This window comes from Camarhynchus parvulus, chromosome Z, assembly GCF_901933205.1.
Source record: "Camarhynchus parvulus chromosome Z, STF_HiC, whole genome shotgun sequence".
Taxonomy (NCBI): domain Eukaryota; kingdom Metazoa; phylum Chordata; class Aves; order Passeriformes; family Thraupidae; genus Camarhynchus; species Camarhynchus parvulus.
Window position 1 is genome coordinate 2,375,082 of NC_044601.1, and position 22,941 is coordinate 2,398,022.

Consider the following 22,941-nt stretch of genomic DNA (forward strand, 5'->3'; position numbering starts at 1 on the left):
CACTATGATTTGTTGCCTTCTTGATAAAATTATACAGTGGAGACACAAGATGGTGTAATTCATTTTAAGAACAGAAACAGGTTAGTCAACAAAGCAGAATGAGGTTAAGAAACAAACCAGGCCCACATTTCTTAATTGATTGGCAAGTCCAGATTCCAATAAGAGAAGTGAGAAGTCTGTCTACCTGTGATTTTAGCAGATTTTTGTTCATGTTTTCTTTTTCCTTTGTGTTTTTTCCTTAAGATAGCTTTACAAGTCCTATATGGATCTCCAAGAAAAGTAGTACAGGTGACCCCTTCATATTCTGCAAGTAGTTCTGTGGAACACTGTAGGAGCAGCCCATGAACCTGGCACAGGATACAAATAAATTAGTAGAATAAGAAAGAGGACAAAATTAATATTGTAGGATTTAACAGCAATGCAGGACGAACCACCAACATGACCTGCAGACTTTCACGTGTTTCAGACAGACAAAATCAATTTCCTAGCATACTACTTTTTGACGTTATCGTATTCCAAGGTATTAAAAAAGAGACATATTATATTTTATTCTGTCATGGTGTCTCCATTTTTGCTTCCACTTTCGCATTTTAGCATTGTGTAAAACTGAGGAAATCAAAACATAAGTGAAAAATCTTTTGTTTGCCACAAAGGAGACAAACAAGGGTTGAAGGAGAAAAAACTTATTACAAGAGATTAGAAAATTAATTGGTTGGTAGCTCTGACAGTTCCCATTGGATGTCTAGGGATCTGGTGAAAAAAATGAACAGTCTCAAACAGAATGTTTCTTCCTATTATTTCTTTCTTTTATGTAGAGACTCCTCTGAAGCATCATTAGGTTCCAATTATTTTCAGTGAAATATTTCACAAGAAAAGGGCATGATAAAATTGGTAGAGGTAGTGTTATTCCCCCGAGAAACTTCCTGTGGCTAATAGTCAAATGTAGTAGGGAAGGCTTCTGTTCAGCCTCAAACATAAAGAGATTTCTGCAGGGACAAGTCTGATCCATGAAGGTTTTTGAAATCTTGTGTCATGACATTAATGTGCCCTCTCTTTCCCCAAAATCAGTATGGGGCAGCTGATGAATACAGTACGTCTGAACACTTGATTAGTTTCCTGGCTTAATATAAGCATAAAATCTATTACTAGATATTTTTCATAAGGATGAGTGTTGTCTTAGGGATACTGTTCTTCTAAAAAGATGGAATATTTGTGACAATGTTTTCTTCTCAAGTGACTAACCTTTTTTCCTATATTTACCATGAATTCAGCATGTATACGTATGTGTGTATGGATATACATACATGTGTGTATATATACCTTGTTTGTTTATAAAATTACAATACGAAAGAGTCTCATATTATAGAACCACAGAATCACAGAAGGGATAAGGTTGGAAGGGACCATAGTGATTCATCTGGTCTGACCTCTCTCTTCTACAGGGTCATCCCAGAGCGCCAGGTCGGAATCCAGTTGGTTCTTTAATATCTCTGGTGAAGGAGACTCCACAATTTCTCTGGGAGATATTGGTTAGATCTCTAAAGAAAAAAAAAAAAGTGGTAAAGTTTTAGCTGTTGTGATTATAAAAATGCTAATTTTCACAAACTAAGATGTTCTAACAAGGGCAAGATATTTGTAATATTAAGTGCCAGTGAAGATTATTATAGATTATCATTCTCCTCTATGGGCTGATCTGGCCAGCTATTGTTTCTTGTCCTTGATGTGGCATAATCATAATCACTACACATTTTCACAAAATGAAAATGAGATTAAAGATAAATTTAGCTCTAGTTTAAGTAGGAGATTGACACTTCTCAGGGGTAGAGCTGTGTGTCTCTTTACTTCCTCTCTGTGCTTAGTTCCCTTTCCCTTCTTGGTAACAAATGTGGTAACCAATGTGCTTTAGAGAGAGACATTCCTGCTGAAATCTGTCCCGTTGAAGATAATAGCAGAAGAAGTCATTCTCTGCAAAATGTGATCAACTTCCTCAAGGAAATATGTCAACTTCTAGAAAAGCTTGCAGCCCAGATCTTTGGGATGCAAAATATAAAATGTTCATTTTCCCTGGAGTTTTCCGAACTACCTGTCATGCCATACTATTTCTGCCTTCTTAATTGAAGGACAAAGTGAATTCACCAGTGGTTTTGCAGTTACCTGGTGACCTGGTGTAGTCAGTGCCTGTGGTGATTTGAGGGTCCCAGACCTGTGAGCCAGTCCCTGCTTGGAAATCCCAGCTGCTTGTCCTTATCAGAGGTAATAGCATTGCTTCTAACCAAATTATGTATTAATTTGAAAAGATGTAAGTTAAGAGTTAGCTTGAAGAAAACCCTTGTAAAGGGCTGCCTAGGGAAAATATTTTTTATTACGTTAATCTAGCTGAGAAGAGATATTTCTGCCTAGGATGTTTCCATTTTATACTATAGAATATTTTGAGTGAAATATAATCTTAATCCAAAATTAATCTTTTGGAAAACCTGCTGCCTCATTAAAGTTGCGGGAAGAAAAGGAAGGGAAATTTTTTGGAACTGTATTGACTAAGAGAATGAGAAACATTATGCTTTAGAAATGTAAATTGTAGTTAATACTCTTAGTGTTTGTGTGAATACAGCTGGATTTTCACAAAGTTGTATTCCATTCTTCAGAGTGCTTGTGAACAGCATATATATATGTGTGAAATAAAACAGCAACAGAAAGTCCCATGGAATTGCCTTAGCTCTTAATCAAATGTATGTTAGGCCAAAAAAGCAGACTCTGAAATTATACCTTTCTGTAAGGGAAGGAGGTACAAAAGATTAAAAAGTGGGGGTTTTTTAGGTTTTTTTTTTTTTCCTGTGCCCTTCCATGAAGAAACAGCTTTTTGAATTTCTAGGCATAAATTCTGACTCAGGTAGGTTTACATCAGATTGGAAAAGAAAATACATGTATGCAAAAAAAATTTATTTTTATTCACTTTAACTGGACTTCTGAAAAAAAAGTTCTGACAACTCTGTATACAGATGTTTTGATATTCATGGTCTATTTTGACTTGAGCCTCAGAAAATGACATTGGTTTTGGTGCATCTATATTTAAGTGGACTCCGTCTAAGCTTTAGGACACTGATCTGAAATATACCTGAACACACAATTAAAAGAAAAGAACAACAAAATAAACCAGGGCAAAACAAACCAAAAAAAAAGCCCAACCCAAAAAAACCACCGCCTAAACCCAGGGTAAATGCAGTTTCTGTGTCCTCTATTCCACTCTTTCTTGATCCCAGTCCAAAGTAGGTAAAATAAATAGTGTTGATTACAGGCCATATGTCTGAAGTGTTTAGCATTGCCAATTTGAGTCATAATTTTAGAGGTACTTAGCTGTCACTTAGGTATCTAAATAGTTGGCCTGATTTCTAAAATGCTTTGCACATGAAGCACAGAGTTGTTCTGAAAATGTGATGTCTGTTGTGGATAGTAAATATCCTGAAAGCTTTTCAGTAGGTTAATTGGAATTGTATGTTTGTATTTTTACCAGTTATTTTGTGTGTTTTTTTATGTTTTAAGTGCAAATACAAATATTATCATCTACTTGAGCCCCATTTCTGATCTGCCATAATCAAGGACTAAAATTGTCTTGTATTGTTTGCTGTTCCTTCATTTCAACACAAAATGCTTCTCTTACCTTAGAAAAACAAGAAAGAGTCATTGTAGTTTTGATGTGGATGGAAACTGACTTGAAAGCACAAGATTTCTTTTAAGAAGAAAAAGGTCTTAAAACTGGTTTTTAGATATCAGTCTTTCAAGTGTAAGGGTCTCTAGGTAGGTAATACTTTAATTAGATGGAAATATTTAAATGGAGGGACTAGTAATAGAGGGAGCTGGAATACTGCCCTGCTCTTGGTCTTTTGCTCAAGAAGTGCAAAACCTCCACGGAGGTGGTGGTAGCATGGCTTGTACCCTCTCCTTGTGTGGAGGTACCCCACTGCTTTAACAACGAGATTTCCTCTAGGTCTTCTGTTGTGAATTGTTCAGCAGAACCCTGAATTGACAGCAAGCTGATGGGATTTTTTTTGTAAGCCTAAAGATGGATGTTTTTCATCTCACATGTCTTAGGTGCAAAAATTTTTAAGAAAAGTAGTTCAAAAACCCCACATTTTTTGTGAGCCACTAATGACCATGAGCTGTGGCACAGCCATATGAAACTCCTTCTCCCCCAAGCAAGTGCACACAGTTTCTCTAACTGGATGTGACTGAAACTTGTCTTTACAAGAACCTTTCTTTGGATGGCCCACGTGTCGCTGTTCACACTTGAGCTGAAAAGCAGAGCTAATGAAGGAGTTTTCCAGCCCTTGGTGCATCTGTGGCACTTGCTTTCCCTGCTGTGCTGTGTAGTGCTCTGGCTGCTTGTTGGCAACTTCGTATTTCACGCTGCAGGGAATTGAAATGACTGAACAGACAGGAGAAGAGTTTTATTTGCAGTAGCCTGTGTATCCCTAGACTCTGATTTGGCATAAAACATCTGCTTCATGATCTGTTTCAAGGCCAGTTCCCTCCTGCCAACAAAGGTTATGACTTCAGGCAAGCTGTGCCTTTGCTGGTGAGGGGGAGATTTGCCTGAAGACTTGATTTAGTCAGAATCAAAGCATTCTGCAACAGAAATCTTTATTTCAATTATTCTGAAAAAGCAGCCAAATGGTAAATGCATTAACATATTAACCTGTGAGTAAAGGAGGCCTCTGACTTTTGTTGTATGGGATTTTATGAGAATGTGAATGTGTCGCATGTGTGACTAGCTTTTATTATTGTTCTGATGGTAAGAGAAGTGACAGATTCTCCACATGTACTTGCTTAATGAGCAGAGTCAGTAAGTAAATCTGTGCATATCTGTGCATATCTGTGCATATTTTCAGTTTGCAAAGTTAATTGTAATATTAATATAGTTTCTGTTAAAGCCTTAGGAAATAGGTCCTACACTATGCAATATTTAGAGATAAGTTGATGTATTAAATTTTTTCTTGTATTCATAGGGACCTAATTTCAGGGAGTTTTGTCTCCTGCCAAAAATGGTCAGTTTTTCAAAGAATGATACACATTTATTTGTGGAAGTGTCATCTTGATCCACAGTTACATATCTACAAAAAGAGCCCATGTTATTTCTTGCAATAACATAGATAGATTCAATCTTTATTAGAGTAAGTAGTCTATTGCTGTCTATGTACTTCATTGTCATTGATGCACAATCTCTGCAACATATGGCTGGCTTTCCTCCTCAGAAAAAATCCTTTTCATAGCTTTAAAAAAATAGTAATTGAATATTTGCATATCTCCAAGGAGCCATGCGGGTTAAACACAGCATTCGTCTTCTACTGTTCTTAGGCTGCTTTTGGTTTCGAACTAAGAACTATTGCTTTTATGAAGCGCCTTTTTCTATAAAGTCAAAACCTCACAGCAGTGCACAGAAAGCCAGTGATATAAAGGAGCTAAGTAGAGTCTTTAATAGAGAGAGCTAGGTTGTAAGTGTTTTTGTTCCTATGGAGCAGATAGATTTGGTTCCATCTGTTCCATATTCATAACAAAGGAGCTTACTTGCAGGAGGACTGACTTCCTGGGACTAGCATGGTAATGATCTTTTCACCACAGATTGAAAGGATTTGAAAATGGTCACTTCAGCTCAGCAGAAAGCAGCTAGCACTGGTAGCACTTCAGACCTGCTATTTTTCTTTAGCTCAGTTTCAAGAGCTCTGATGTCCAGGTGGAGACCAGGGCCAAACAGCATTCCTTGGGGCTCAGAGTTGGAACTGGGGCTGTTTAGCATCTTTGTCAGTGACACAGAGAATGGGATCAGAGCACCCTGAGCAAGTTTGCAGATGACACCTGCAGTTGATGGTCTGGAGGGAAAGGATGCCATCCAGAGGGACTTTGACAGGCCTAAAGAGGGCCTGTGCCAACTTCATGGGTTTCAGCAAGGCCAGGTGCAAGGTCCTGCATCTGTGTCAGGAAAATTCCAAGCACAAATACAGGCATGGATTTGAGAGCATCCCTGAGTAGAAGGGCTTGGGTGTGCTGGTTAATGAGAAGTTCAACATGACCAGCAATGTATGCTTGCAGCCCAAAAAGCCAGTTGTTTCCTGAGTTCAGCACAAGAAGCAGGGCCTGCAGGTTTAGGAAAGTGATTCTCCTCTTCTCCATGCTGGTAAGATCCCACATGGAGTACCCTATCCAGCTCGGGGACATGCAACATGAGAAGGATGTGTTGGAGTAATTCCAGAGGCCACAAAAATGATCAAGGAGGCTGGAGCACCTCACCTTGAGAGAGGGCTGGAGTTGTTCAGCCTGGAGAAGGGTCAAGGGAGCCTTTACAGCAGCTTTCCAGTACCTAGTGAGGGCCTGTAGCAAAGGTGAAAGGGACTTTTTATGAGTACATATAGTGATAGCACAAGAGGAAACTGTTTTAAATTAAAGAGAGTAAGTTTAGATTAGATGTTAGGAGAAAACTATTTACTCAGGGAGATTTTACTGGAGAAAGAAGTAGTGGATGCCCCATTGCTGGAGGTTGGATGGGGTTTTGAGCAGCCTGGTCTAGTAAGAGATATCCCTGCCCATGGAGGGGTGGTGCTGAGAGAGGATCCAGATTATCTTTAAAGGGCCTTTCCAACCTAAAGCATTCTATGATTTTATGAAGATGCATGTGCGTCTTTTTTTCTGAATAAAACAAATATAAGCCCTCCTCCTTTCGACATTCATTGTCCCCCACCCCATCAGTAAGTTCTACATCTGAGGAGTTCAGGATGTTTTGTCAAAAAAATGTGTTACAAATACAGGATTAGTTTTTCTTAATTTGACCATAGTATTAAAGGCAGAAGTGAAAAATTATTTACTGACAGTCTGGGTTCTGTTTACTGAATTTTTCTCATGGTCTCTTCTTTCTCAGCAAGAATATTCTGTGAACAAGAAATCTGAAGTCCACAAAATGTGTGTGAAAGTGCCTTGCTGGGTTTCATAATTAGGATGCTCCAGTGCCAGCTTTGATTACACACCTCATGGGCTTTCAGGAAAAAAAAATTCCATTTTGATCCAGGAAAAAAATATTCTTGTCTCTGCAGGATATTTCACAAGGGCAGAAGAGAAAAACACAGGAGCATACACAAGCACTTTTGCTTGGCTAAAGAACAAGTTATTCAGTGACCCCTAAGAGGTGAACTGGAAGTTTATAGAGATCTTAAAAATTAACTAGGAACACAGAACAAGAACAGTCCTTCTGTGTCATTGGTTCTGGGTGTGCAGTCTCTGGAAGAAGCCTTGAGCCCCCCAGGTTTATGATTGTCCTGGCTGGATGTTGTGCTGGGGTGTGCTGGACTCCGCACCTCTCTGTGATCCAGGATGCCTGGTGCCTGAGGCAGCTGTCAGAGTGGGATGGGCAAGCAGCAGGCATGCCTGGCCTGCCTTAGCTGGTACTGCAGCATCTGTGTAGGCATACTCAGGGGTGTGTTTGGCCTTCAAGCCAACAATACCATATTGTATAATTCATAGATATGTATGAAAGCATCTGCTACCCTTGCTGCTGAAGACTCCAGATCAGATGGTACACATGTATTTGCAGCTATGATGCCTCCCCACACCCCAAAGTGAGAGATGTGATCTCAAATGTGGATTTTTTTGTTTGGTTGGTTGTCAGTTTCTGAGTTCTGAAAGTTTTGCTGTAACAACTCAGGGAGAAAATCCATTAATTTCAGTGACTCTTTTCCTAACTAAGGTAAATGAAGTGTATCCAGATTTCTTTGAAGAAACTCAAGGCGTGGAACCCTCTTTTAAACGTTAGAGGAAAGAGGCACCTCATGCACGCTGTCATGAAACTCTTCCAAGCTACCAGAACTATATCCAGTGCAAATGTTTGTTGTTGTAGATTAGCCTGGAGCTGAGACAAAAATTAAAGGGGATATTCATGATTGCAGAAAGTGGGATGAGGGCTGGCAGGGCTACTCTAGTAACATGAGGCTTGAATTCTCTGCACTCTGAGAAGTGGAGACGCCGCATGCAGTAGATTAGAGGCTCTTAAATTGAACAATGATAGACACTTGTGTGGTTGAGAGAAGTTAACTCTGCAGAATTTTTGTCTATCTCTTTTGAAGTTAGTTAAGTGTCAGCAAGGTTTTCCAGTAAAATGTTTTGTGTTGTCCTATATTGTTTTCCATATGTATGTCCTTACATATGAAAAACACCATTAGAAACTGCTCACAGCATAGGTGTACTGGTTCTTTAATTGGTTAGCATGCAAAGAGTAGAGAAATGAGTTTTCTGCGCAGTGGTGTTTGCTTGGATCAGGAAGTAGCAGATAGAAAATAGAGATAAGAATTTCCGAATCTGCTTAGTCAGGTTGTTAGTGTGAAACAGGGCTTTTTCTAGTAGCGAGGTAGAGTTCTCTCTTCGCTTCTGAGAACAGTTATTAGAGCATTCAGGAGGAGAAAAGCTCAAGAGGTATCCATGTGTTTCAAGTCTGGTGCAGTATTCATTGCTTTTAAAATAATTTCCAAACCACCAGGGCTTTTAAGTCCCAGTTATGGAAAAGTGTACACATATATGTCTAATTTTGAGTTCATCTGGGAATGATCCCTGGGAATAGGGCTAAACATCCTGTGGTATACATTATTCTTAAAAAATAAAAAGAAGACTCAGAAGGAAATAATTTGTGGCAGAAGATAATGAAAGGTTAGCTCTCCCATGGGTGTCTTAGACTTTCCCACAGTCACAGTTACAACAGACTATGGTTCTTTTCTGGCATAGATGGGACATGTCAAATTCCTGACAAGTTCTCTTTGATGAGCCTATGGTTATTCTCACATAGGTTGGCTTTTTAAAATATTAATTTCAAAACATGAGTAAGACCTATGGCATTGAACACAGATAAGTGAAAGAAAATAGAAGTTTAAATAAAAGTGCTATTACCTCATACACTGACAAATTTTGAGTAAGGAGAAAACTTCAGCCTAATGTGTTCCTGAATTTTTCATGGTAAAGGTCACAAATTGAAGGGTTATATCTGTTCTAAGGACTGGATATAAATTTCTGGCTTGTATGATGGAATGATTCAGTATGCCTTCTACAGGACCAGAACAAACTGGGAATTCACATGATAAAGGTGTACTGTTATTACTACAGTGCTGGCATATGTTGTGTCTGTAATCAGTTGTGGCCTAGGACTGTAGTAGCTGTAATGAAGTAAAGGGTCTCTGCCCTGAGAATCCTGACCTGTCCTAAAATAAGAGCTTCAATTACAATGGACTATGATGTATTTTCCAAACTTCAGCTTTCCTAATACATACCTGGTTTCCATCCTGCAAAATTCTGGGTTTATCTGTGTAAGGGCGGTGCCAAGGTGCCATTAGAACTTTTCCAAGAGATAAACCTTCTGAAATCTTTTGAGCAAAGTTATTATCTGTAAGCAGCGTGTTTGCAAACTCTTGTACCTGCACGTGCACTCAAACATTCAAAATTGCATTATTCTCACCTTTTTTGAACCCCCTAAAACTCCTATTTTGTGCTCTTTTTCCTAAATTTCCCCTGAAACTTCTTGAAGATTTTTTTGTATCTTTACAGCTTCTCCCTCCTCCCAGGACATAAACATACCTAGTTGCCTTGCATAGATGAATAGCAAACTAACCTTTCATGTCTATGTACGTTTTCACAACCCTAAAAAATGCATGTAAAATTATTTATTTGTTTTTGTAAACAGACAGAATTTACAAGTATAGCATGGAAAGATAGAACTTTTTCTAAATATTTTGAAGATAGTGGCAAACCCATAAAGAAGGACTAGAATAGAATCCTTCCCTCTTTAATTATAGTGTCAGCAGTGGCAAAGCTAGTAATGGATAATATGAAGTCCAATAAAGTATATGAGTTTAGTAACATGATACAATACCCACAAATTCCATGCGGGTGAACATGTTGCTTTACAGATCACAAAGATCTTTACTTTACTAACAAGACTATAAAGTCTCTTCAAGGGATTTGCTTATGTCTGATTCTTAGAGATGGAAATTAGAAAACTGGATAGCCTGCTTGAAGAAAACCATTTTATTTCTAGTGATACCAAGGGAAAATCAAAGTACAAAAGAGCTTATGGAAAGTAGGAGGATATATTTTTCTCTAAGTGCTTTATTTGATAGTATTAACTTGTTTTATTAGCAATTTGCTCTAATACAGTCTTAATGTAGTACAATAACTGTGTTTGGTTTTGTTAATGCCACTGAAATCAGTAATGAGATCTGAGGGTTTTATTTCTTTCTAGTTAATAAGTGTTGGTTTGTTGCAATAGAAAATATGACATCAGTCATTTATATTGGGCTAATGCAGAAATGTTAGCACTTATTTAAGGTATGCAATACAGTTTGAATTTGTGATAGAGGAACCTTGTATGTGAGAAAATGCCTGCAAATATTTCATGTGGAAGCAACTATATGGTCCATTTTTCATTCCTACATCCTTATATTTCACAGGAACTTGCATGGAACTAAAAGTCCGTTCAAAGTAAGATATGCTTTTGTTTTATTTCCAACAGAGCTTTCTTTGCTTTTTAATGAGAAGAAGCACCACAGTAGCAAACTGATTCTCTGAGAAGCTCAAGTTAGTTGCAGTTACTTGACAACTTCACTCTAAACATAAATGTTCCTGCTTTTATAAAAAGAAACAAAAGTCTTTGCCAAGAACTTTGAGCTTTGTTTTCTTACTGGTTCATGGCTCGGTTGAGAGGAATAGTGCAGGCACAGTTGGATCTTCCAGCATCTGTAATATCTGTTTAGCCCAACTCTTCAAGGTGTAAAGGGTACAGGCTGCCCTGTGCTGTGTGAACTCAACTGGACTCAGTGACTTGGAAGCACAGATGATAAAAGTATGACTGCAAAAAGCTTCTGGACTGGATTCAGAGTGTTGCCTCATATGGGCCCTCTCACTTCTGGTGGTGTCCAGCACTGAAGAGCTTCAGGTTGCTTTGATGTTCTGCACTAAAAAAGTCTGACTCCAGTACACCAACCAGGCCAGCAACAGACAAAGCTTGTCATTAAATTCCCCCTTAGAGGAGAAACAGGACGTTCCTGAGAGAGACATAGGGCTAGACCATGCTAAGAGGAAATACTAAACAAATGGCTTAATAAAATTGGAAGTCCACGGTTTACATCTCCTAACACACATGGCTGGATTTTTTTGTATGACTTTGATGCAAAACATATTTTCAGTCTCTACAGTCTTCAACCAGATATATAAGCTGCAATGGATTAGAAATGCAAGAAAAATTATATTCTTCCTGGCCAAGAAGTTGCAATGGGACAATTAATTCAGCATTAAGCGCAGAAACAGTAACTCTGTATTGCTTTCTTCCAAGAACTCTTGCTAAAATAGCATTTGTCTGGCAACTCATTTCCATTTACTAGGTTATTTTTAGTAGGTCTGAGAAATATAGTCGCTTGTGAGATAGGCCATAATAATGCAGTGTATTTACACAGTGCAATGCCAGTCCAAATTATGTATAAGACATTAGGAAATAAACGTAGGATTTCCCAATCTGTTTGTCGTGGACATGCCTTTTATAGTCTTTTCCTCCATGCTGTGCACTTTGTCATTTATATTTTGAATGAAATGCAGTGTATAAGTCTGTGTTTGTGTGTAGGCGTGTACCTGTATACATACAGAGATCAGTGCAAAAATTAAATACAGATGTAGTTGAGCATGCAAAAGTAGTGCAAAATATGCATTTGTATTATGTGTCCTATTAATAGTGTGGAGTTTAAAATTTGTGATTGGACATGCTAGTATCCACACCGCTTTTGCTTGTATTAAGCCATGAGCAGTATTAGCTGTCACCTTTCATGTTTGTTCGTTCACATACTTATTTATTTTGTTTCCATTTCTAGTAATTTTTTTTTCTTTAGAGTTTTATGAGTCTTGTTAGCAGCCCTGGGTCAAGTGGTTTTTCAGTTCAGATTGTCTCTCTGTTGGCTTGAGATTTATGAATCTTTAAGTTGCTCAGTAATTTTTTCATGTTCTCATCTTGGTTATTACTAAATACAGAGATGATAGAATTGGCTAGAATAAAGCTACCAGAAAGTTTAGTCATAATTTATTGAGGAATTGTGCTTAATTATTAGGTCTGAAGAATGACTTAGTCATAATCATTCAATATTTTAATTTTCTCAGAATGGAGTCATGTGTGTGCTACCAGAACAAATCTTTTGCTGATGGGTTGGAATGGAAGAGCAAGCTTGCAAAGACTTCTAATTTAAATTCAAGTATTGGTGAAAGTGGTTTCTGTAGGACCAGTATTTATCTATTTTAAATTTTTTTTTTTGTTTCAATATGTACAAGAGAAAATTACCTATAAATCTTTTCAAGTAACTTATTTTTTGATAAATAATTTTGAAAAATCCTGCATTGTTCTTAGATATGGGTCTTCATGTATGCACATGGAGGAGTGCTTTATTGGTTGATTTAATTCTAGCTGACTTTTTCTGTTGTACCATTTATGCAAATTTGTAACTTTTTTTCAATCTAAACTGTGAGAGGAATATTAATAACTAATTCTGCATTTACCTGGCTAATTTGCATACATTTATGTTGTATGGTAAATCACATGAAAACCTACAGGGGAAAGGCTGAGCTCTTCTAACAACTAATAGGCTATTTTTTTTCTTCTGACTTGCACAAATTGAGAAATATTGCCTGTGGCAAACATAATGGAAAACTGCATTTTTAATGCTCTCACACATACTCATTTCTGTACAAAGAAAGAAGCAGATGACTCTTAAAACTTTCTAAAGCTCTGTAGCTGACCAAGGATATTGGATGTTAAAGTACCTCAGGTTGGTGGAGTTATGATTTGCAGGTTGTATAAGGTTACCTGGGTATTGGATTTGACTAATGGGAGTGCTACTGTGCCTGAAAGGGCTACAGGCATATCACAGCTATAAGTATTTTCTGCTGAAGAGATTGTCTGTAAATTACAGATCTAGGAGAGTGCAAGGACTGCCTAAACATAGGTTTCTGATCTCCAACATCCAGCATCCTGTGTACTAGGTTGCTGCAGGTTCTCTCCCTGTTGTATTTCTCCAGGTGCTTACAGAAGTTATATATACAACCCTTTTGTCATATTTACTCAAGCTGTATGCATGTGGCATCTCAATTTATTGTGTTGGAAAGTTCAGAATTGGTGCTCTACTGGCTTCTGATACAATACTTGACAGTCTGAAGCAGTACTTCTGTTCAGTGGTTGTTGTTGGGAAGCACTTATCAGAGCCAGAATTTGTGTAACTGAGGGTGCTAGTAGTAGTACATCTGCAATGAACTGAGGTGAGATTTCTCAGGCATGATTTCTCAGTTCTTGCTTACAAGGAGACACTGTTTGCTGCATTTCCTAGCAGACAGAAGAAAACATAGATCACGTTTTTCAAAAATGCAATGAGAACATGCCTTGTCTCCGGTGTTTCACAAACAGCGCTTTATAATCCCTTCAGAGAATACTCCAAGTGAACTGGTGATAGAAATTGAAATACAAAATAGTAAGAGAATTCCCATCTGCAGAGTATCTGCAGAGGCATGGTGAGGGTGTTGTTTTTCTGCATAGGGAAAGGATGTTCTTTACCAATGTCCCCACATTCCAAACAAAGGTGCTGTTGGAGTGCCTCAGATAAATGGAGTGCTGTTTCCAACTGAAGCAGTTTCGCTTTCTAATAAGGCCCACAGTGGCTTGTGCCATGAATGTTAAATGTCTTTGTAGCACTAAAGGAGGATTTGAACTGCATTTGTGATTCCTTTTTTTTCCTCTGTATCTGGACTTGCGTTTTAGGGAAAAGTGCAATCCTGTAATTAGAAAGTCAAGAATGAGTGAGGAGGCAAGCAGAGGTAATGACTGATTACTTGTGAATATCAATAAGCAGGATGGTTGAGACACTTTAAATGGGACATGCCGATAACTTCATTTTAGGTTAGAAACTTAGCCTCAGGTGTTTGCCAGTGAAACTGTTGCCTCTCAGGAAAGGAAATAATTGCTGCTTTTGTCACATCAACAGCAGGTCCTGATAACTACGTTACTTTTGAAATTTTAATTTATTTATTTTTTACATTTACTTTTTAATTAGCTTATTTTGTAGGCTGATTTGTTCATATCTTGATGACTCCTTTAATGAGTTTTGGGGATTTATCATAGTAATTGAACTGCATAACTATATGCAGTTTTCTATATATGCTACTTTTTTGTTCTCTATCTGCAGCTTTCTGGAGTCATTGAATAACTCTGCTAATTGTTACCAGGCTGAGGAAGGACCTAACCTGTTATTTATATCTAATATATTAATAATGTACCATGTGTTTTCTAGCTGAGAACTACTTAGGAGGGAGATAAGGGAGTTGTATATATTTTTTTTAAATTTAAATATAGCTAGCGAATACGGAAATATTTATGGCTTGGCTGGAGATGAGGAGAGAATAATTTTTATCACTCCTTTTCCTTTCCTTACAGGGTATAAAAATGGTAACCAGAAGCAGTTCAGAGACAAGAAGTTTTCCCATCTAATTTGTCATTATAGGCTGTTTTCAGATCCAACTTGGACCTAGTCCTGTGTGCAATTGTTCATTGTGCTTTTTTTTTTCTTAGTTCAACCAATGCAGATGGAATTCTCATCTGAAGAATAGAGAACTCATTACTTAAATTTCTTCTCAGTTGTGGAATTTTCCTATAAAAAAATAATGAAGATATCAAACCAGTTATTTTTATAATCATTGAGATGTTTTAATGTATCTTGTGATTTCAGGGGGACTTTAGTGTTCACTTTCTTCTCACCCAAGTCTTTGTGTAATCATGAGGTCTAAAACATTTTTTTAAGAGTGGGACCCAGGAGATTTTCATGAAGTTGCTGGCCAAGGTGAGGTAGGGCAGGGGAAGTGGGAAGTATCATAGAAATTGTAATAACATGTAGGAAATAACAACATTTCAGAGCTCCTCCGTTTTCAATTGTGATTCTTCCTGACACAAACTAAAGCAGTCAGATCTTTTCTAGTCTAATATCATTAATGAAAAAATAAGTGGATATAATGTATTTTGCTCCTTATAGGGGAGTTTTTTCAAAGGTTTCTTTTTTGTTTTGCAGCAAGAAATCAATTGCCTTTTTTTTTTTCCGTGGGAATTCTGGCTTTTGAAATGGAAAGTGTTACTTCAGACAGGTTCCATTAGCATCAGAGGCTTCTTGCTCTCAGAACTGGCCTGTATTTTATAGCTAATATCACCTTTAAAATGGGCAAATAGAAAAGGCTTGTAGCAAAGCCTTAGGCTCCAACCTGATTTCATTCAGGAAGGAGAAAGAAATTTCTCATTGTACCACCTAGAAAGGACAGCTTTTCTTATGCTGTAGCTAATTTCAGTGGAATGTAGCAACTGCAGCAACCTGAGAAGCAGGTTTAATAGATCCCAGCTGACAAGGAGCAGTTCTCTTTCTCCTTCCCTGACGCTTTCCAATGGGTGATACATCTGGTTTAAAAACAAAAACTTAAAACATTGGTGTATTTTTTTTTTCCTTTAAGATGCAAGGGAGAAAGGAAGAGGAGGGAGGGTGGAAGTAAAAGAAAGGAAGAAAAAAAATTGATTGCAGTCATGCATCTTGGCAAACAGCATTTAATTTCTCCAGAAGGCCAAAGAAGTTGCAATGCATCCCTTCATCACCTTGGTCTTGGTTGTTAAGGAAGATGGAAGTGCTGAAAAATGATACTTGATTTTTTTTTGGTAGACATTATTATTCCTTCTGAATGTGTAAAACACTGATTAAAGAGGAATCTTTCTGAATTTACAGCAAACACTGAAAATACATAATTTCTCTGGAAAGAAGAAAAGCACTGTTTCAAATTTCTTGCTAAGACTGTGCCAGTTTCTGGAATGATGATTTAAGTGCAACTGTTATGTTTGCAATAGGACAGTTCTTCATGATATACTCTACAGTTGCAAGAGAGTGTAAAGACTGGTGGAAAATATTTCAACAGTGAATGGATTTTAATATTTTTCTTCCCAAGAATATGGCAAATCACTAGCTGTTATTTGCTCCTGTGTGTGTGTAAATATTATGTGAACATATGAGCTTCAGTGTACTAAGCATTAGTTTTCTGTTTTCCCAGAAAGAATAGATTTTATTTCCAGATGGGATATTATTAGCTTCTAGCTCTCCTAGCTAGTCAGGTATTCTAGTTAGTCACTGGCTAACAGAGTAGTCTAATAAACGGCAGCTTAAATAAGCAAAACCGTGCTTATTTTATGGACATAAGCAAGAGCATGTAAGCATCAAAGCAAAAACTTGAAATAAATGTGTGCCAAAATGCACCTCTGAAATAATTTCTGGGCATAAAAAATCTGTCAGTGATAAATTTACTGTAGGCACTCAGTTTTGTCTCATATTGGAAATGTGATTTTCACCTCTATCCTAGTAATTTGGTAATGATGATAGGATTCTTATCTTTTGAGAAATCTACAATTGCCTGTGTAGTCTTAACAAAGTAATTAGCCAGTTGCATATATTCAATGAGGGCCTCTGAAATGACATAATTTCCTGAAGATAGCCACAGAGTGCAATATTGTGCCCCAAGTAACACACCAGTTACTGCAAACTCAACAGAGGGAAATTTTCTGACTTGATAAGATGCTATAGTCAAGGGCAGCTGTTAAGTCTTAACTGCTTGGCATTGTGTTACGAGACCATCATTTCTTCCTGCTTTTTGTTTGACTAAAAGAGGGGAGCAACTTTCAAGATGCAGAATCACAACATGAACTCTACTAGATTCTTTACTTTGCTCCTTTTTTGTGTTTGTACTGAATTTGCTAGTTCTTGGTAAGTTCTAGGAAAAACCGGATGCCTGTCCTGCAAGCACATCATCGAAGACTTAGGGAATTTGTTTCAAATTAGTTGAGGAGCCATTCTGTTGTAAGCTTAACATGAAGACAAAGAGTTCGTATGTCTATGTACAAATTGTTCTAGTTGTTTGTCACACACAAGGACATGAATGAAATAAGGGTAAACAGAGGAAACTAACATCCTGTCAGGCCAATCATCTTTCCCAGTAGTGGCCATTTAATGTGAAATGGAATTCATTCTGCCCTAATACATAGATTTTGAATGCAATGAAAGGTCCTCTACAGTGCTTCGGGTAATATTTTTGGCAATAGCTCTTGAGACATTTTCAAGAAAAAAAATGTGAATGGTCTTTCACAAGCGAAGATCTTCATGCCCAAGTCAAGTCACTTGGTTGCGTATGTTGAATTGTGGGCCAATGTACAATATCAGAATTGCAGGTATTGAAGAAATTTACTGGTGTGTAAGTATTGGCAGACAGTACCCTGGTGGTGAGAGGCAGACATATTTCCCTATTACGTTGTATTTTGGGGCAAGAATGATTATAGAAAGGAAGTTATCACAACAGCACTTTTTTCTGTGAAATAAGCAGGTGCTGCCACTAAATCTTGGTGGGCGACCTTTTGCATTAGGGCTACACATATTTCCATCTATTTTTTTTCTTCAAATACAGTAAATATTCTTAGAAATTAAGTACTTTGAATGGGAAATTATGAGGGAGGGCAGAAAGTAGGAATAAACTGATTTTTTTTGTGAGCTGTATAGCATGAGGGATCTCGTTTTGGCTGAAGTGAGATGAGTATTTTTTCAATAAAGACTGATGCATACGGAGACTGAGTTTGCTTTAAAATTTAATGGTGTGTATTTCTACTTTGCTGAAAGTATATAGATAGTTCCATTTTTACCACTGTCATCTTTGGTGTAATTTTGTTTTTTCATCCCTTTTTGGGTTGTTGAAGTCTATGGCCTAAAATGTCAAGGTTAGCTTTTCTCTTGAGTATTCTGTATTCTGAAGTATTTTTTCAGTGTGGACACATGCATTGTAGCAAAAACCATATTAAACAGGCGTTCAAGAAGAAGACGTAGAAAGGTGAAAGGAGATAATGAAGCATTGAAAGTAGCATGTGCTTCACTTCTTCCATGTAAAATAATAAAGAAATTAATTTGAATAAAATCTTTAGTTATTATATGCTTTTGGATAATCAAGCTACTTTGTGCGCTTGAAGTCCTTATGTTCAGGGATTGAAGTGTGGCCAGTCCTTCAGATGAAGGAAAGAGAAAGAATATTTTATTTCAGCACAAAAGATATTTTGGGTTTTCACTTTCTTACTCTTCCACTTATTTTTTTCCTTTTTCTTCCTTTTACAGCTTCTGCGATCCCAGATAATGGAAGGAGATCCTGCCTAAAGCTTAAGGTGTTTGTGCGACCAGCAAGTAAGTTCTTCAGATTAAGATGTTGAGGGTGGCTTTCTAGCACCTGCTTTACTGTGTGGTCTAGTAAACAACAAATTTATTTCTTTTATGGTTAAATCTTGTATCTGTTATCTACATACAGAAATATTTGCATTATGATTTTCATTGTATTTTCTTATCGTTTTTCATAAAGCTTTGTTTGAATTACTTGGCAGTTGCTAACTTGTTGTTTCTTGAACTTTGTACAAATAGAAGACTTATACTGGCATTTGGACGAGTGCCACAGACTTTAAAATATGAATATGCCTAATTATGTACAGTAAATAGACGGAAAAAAAAGAGAGGAAAAAAGGAAAGTGGGGAATGTAAGGGTGTTTGACTAACATATTTGGCTGTTATCTCTATTTTGTTATAGACAGCTGTATGAAAACTATAGGTGTTCATGATCGTGTTTTCGATGTTAACGACAAAGTAGAAAATTCATTAGAACCAGCAGGTTAGTATGCTTAGAGAATCTCTTTTAACAAATGCGTGTATCCCTCTGGTGCCTCAGTACTTTTTTCCCTCTTCTCTCTGCATGCTTTGCATGGTACAACTACCCTGCTTTTGCACATTTCTAGCAGTGCTAATACAGCTTGTGGTATACTTCCTGTATCCTTGTTTAATTCAGGGAAGTAAAAATGTTGCTTTATTTGGGTTTTTTTGGAGTGACATGATTTAGTGAAATTTGGTGTGTGCCAGTGTAAAATTTCCGTCGGTATCCTGGAGCCACTGGCCCATCCAAGCCAAACACTCAGCATATTGGCAACACACTCTATTTGCTAATTGGACCCAAAGTTTTAGAAATAAAGTCAATGGGCACACTTCATTTGTTAGGTGGTTTCAAAAGACCTTCAGAAAAACAGGATCGCTTCTTGTTGAATGCCAGTGCATGACAAAGGTATGCAACTAACTGAGTTTTTGTTTAAAAAGAAACTAGTCCTTTAAAATTATATATAGTTGTATATGTACTTCGTTAGGCAAAGTATCATTTTACATATGTGCATGTACACACATGCACACACCGATATTTAGGTAAATTTATAAATACAAATTTCTCTCCTGCTTTTGTTGAAGCCAACTGAAGTTTTGGGGGCTTTTCTTGCAAAATGCTGCCTTAAGAATAAGGATTTTCTTCATCTGCCCAGGGCAAAGTTACGTTAACCTTTACCATCAATCAAGCTGCTGTGTCTCCATGTGGGAAGTGCATGTGTGTTGTTTGTATGGCTGAAGCTTGTGACAGATAGAAGTGCATATAATTCTAGGGGTATGAATAACCCAAATGACTTAAAAGGAGTTAAAATTAGGTAGGTATGTAGGAAAAGTATTTGCAGTAGTGGTAGGCATGTTCATATTATATGCACCTACACCATACTTACATGTTGTATTAAAACTTCAAAATAAACAGTCAAATACACAAATCATATCAGAAAATATTACATACGTATCACTTATTACATACGCTAAAGAGCAGATTACTGAGAATTTCTTCTCTTATTTGAATGTGAAGCAACATTCTCTTTGCATATAAAACATTATTTTTTCTCTTCTTTATATGCAAATCCTTTAATTAAAATTCATTATTTATACATAAGTATAATAAGGCTTTTCAATTTAGCTGATTTAAATGATTTACCTATGGATAAGCAATAGAATTTATTATTTTTCTTTAAAATATTTTTCAGATATTTCCTAAAAATTTGGAGTTTGTGAATCAAAGACGTTCTCTAAGAAAATTTAAATGCATGCATAGTACACTTGCATTGGCTATATTTATGCATTTATTAGCAGCATTCTTCTACAGAAGACACTAGGATATTCTCTCACCGTCTCTACCTATGAATTTGAAATTCAGTGCACGTTTTTACACTTTGTGATTTGGTGAACGTGGTCTAATTAATGTGCCTGATACTGCTTGGAAAAGAGATCATCTGAGTAATATATGCCTGAGTTTGGTAAACTTGATAAATTTTTGTTTCAGCAGTGTTTCTCACTTCCTACTGATTGGCTATAACTAGCTAACATCGTCACAAAGTCATTAGAAAGCAGCAGGAAAACCAGGCAAGCAAAATCAAACAAAGAGCATCCTGCAGTCTGAGATGAAATACTGTTTGTGTTACCAGGGGGAAATAATAGCTTTAATGAGAAGGTTCGGTACCACAAAATTCCCACTCCTGATATCAACGCATATTTGTATCATTAATTGGGCCAGTCACCATTAGATAATCAGTCACTTTGAGATGTGCCAACTGCTGTCACATTTCTCTGTTGTTTGCCTGTTAGGGTTGCTACTGCCTTGGTGGATCTTGTTGCATGTGTTCTGTGTCGTGTACTAATTTACATGTCTCTGACGAGCATCTTCTGCTTCTGTGCTCTCCCCTAGCCTGCCATGGTCTTCTTCCACAGTAGACACCAGAATCGGAACGCAGGAGGGTCATGTTCAGCAGATTACTCACTGTCATCTTTCTTTTAAAAATCACCATTTGTGTGATTTTTGAACCCTTTTAATTTCACTGGTTTTGTTCAGAAATTTGTAGGAATCTACAGTGATTGCGCTTTCACAAGTGGTGGAAGTAATTGTCTCTATTCCTATTCTTTCCTTTCTCCTTAATGACAATAAAGAAAAAGGCCTTAAACAAAAATTGCAGCTGTGCATATCTGAAAGTTACACCTGCAGCATGTGATGTAAGGCTGTGTGATCTGAAAAATTCATAGCTGTCAAAATATTTTTTTCTGTATTGATGGTATTCCCAGTGTTTAGTAGTGACCTTCTGGATTTTGCTCAGGAATCTTTTTCTCTTCATCAATTGTCTTCAATGTTTCAAATGAAGCAAATCCTTTTCCCCAAGCCTTAAAGGCTGTGCACTTATGACTCTGCACCTCCAAGGAAAATCATATTTGTAGAGTGATTTTCATAACTCCAGACGAATCGTGTTCTAATATACGAGTGCAGAAACCTTGCACAACAGCATTGAGAGAAACACAGATGATTTCTCAAAAGGAATCCCTTAATGTTACATGGAAATTAATTCTTCTGTGAAGAATGGCTTTATAAAAATGGCATCATAGAATGTCTCCATATTGTTCATTTAAGAGAAGTAATCTTTTTAGCTTAGTGCTTTTTCATTGAGTTTTTCAGCAGTAGTCAGTGTTCCAGTTGTGGCAGTATCTGATAGTCAGTCAATGAATGAGGATTTATAACTGCTATACACTAGTTCTGCCCTATTGTGTTTTAGTGCTGACTCACTGATGTAATTAGGCCAAAATTGTTGACATTCAGTGTTGAAAATTCAAACTTATTTGCAATTCTAGGGGTAGAAAGTAGTACAAATCATTCTCCTCTGTAGTTTTAGTTCATCAGCAGTGAGTAAATGTTTCTAAATTGGGAAGAGCTAACTTTAAATACATGAAAGGAGGTAGAACTGGCAACACAGAGGTATTTTTTCCCTGTAACATCTTAAATATGTTTAGCTGAGAAGCAAGCTTTTGTGAAGTATTTTATTGCAGCGTCACCATAGCACAAGGCTGTAACTCAGAAGTGAAATGTGAAACAGCTTTTTGTGTTGATGATTACTGAAAGTAGCATTTTCAGAAGCCAGCATTCAGTGATATTTTAGATTACTTTGGAATAATTCTGAAGGAAAAGACTAGGGCCTCATCTGGGCCCAATATGGCTGGGAGGGTCTCCTTGCCATACATGGTGTGGAGCTTCAACTAAAGCCATTCCAGCCAGACTTTCCCACTGTTGCCACAGAATCACAGAATGGGTGAGGTTGGAAGGGGCCCCTGGAGGTCATCTAGTCCAACCTCTCTACACAAGCAGGTCCCCTAGAGCATGGTACTAAGGCTTATTCCAGATGGCTTTTGACTATCTCCAGTGAGGAAGACTCCACACCCTTTTTGGACACTCTGTTCAATGCATAATCACCCACACAGTGAAGAAGTTCCTCCTCTTCAGGTGTAACTTTCTGTGCATCAGTTTCTGCCCTTTGCCTCTTATGCTATTGTTTGGCACCACCAAGAGATGTCTCTTTCATGAACATATTTACAGCTAATCAGTGCTTGCTTTTCATACTTTTGCCTCGAGCAGCACTGAAACCTGTTGATAAGCCTTATGTGATTATAGCATCAATTAGTGCTGGAGAAAGTACATGTGATAAATTGCTAATTCGGTTTACTGTGCTCCTTGCTGTGTAACTGAGCTGGGGCTGAAGAGCCTATTAACCTAAATTATGCTAAGTGCTCTCCTGATTTTGTGCTAGGTGTCAAGGATATGAAAGGGAGGGAGCTTGCCTGTGGCTAAACCCAGGTAACATGAAAGGCTTCATGACAAAGCAGCATGGTGATCCCAGTGTCCTGACTCCTGCTTCCCTTAGTGCCTCTAGCTGGAACTGCTCAGGTCTCACCCAGTGTGATGCTGGCAGTGCAATTTTTTGAGATGAGAGCTGAGACAGGAACATCATAGACGTATTGACATCTCTTATGAAATAGGGAGGTCATTTCATTAGTAGATCAGATACTATGCTGGAAACTTTGGCATTCTAAAATAAACTTACAGATGCATTTTGAGGGCACTTCACACTTCCTAAAAAGATTTGGCTTTTTCTTTTCATTTAGTAATGAAAACAAGAGCTGATTT

The 22,941-nt window shown here is 37.4% G+C and overlaps 1 protein-coding gene across 6 annotated transcripts in view; it reads left to right on the top strand.

The window, feature by feature from the left end:
- EFNA5 (ephrin A5) overlaps nt 1–22,941 on the top strand; it is a 208,296-nt gene that overhangs the window by 179,587 nt on the left and 5,768 nt on the right. For 5 of the 6 annotated variants that reach the window (XM_030969322.1, XM_030969325.1, XM_030969321.1 and 2 more), the window contains 2 exons: nt 18,219–18,284; nt 18,679–18,759. In XM_030969322.1, the coding sequence (XP_030825182.1) occupies nt 18,219–18,284; nt 18,679–18,759 (147 nt within the window). The remainder of the gene's footprint in view (nt 1–18,218; nt 18,285–18,678; nt 18,760–22,941) is intronic. The other variant, XM_030969326.1, reaches the window with a different exon arrangement.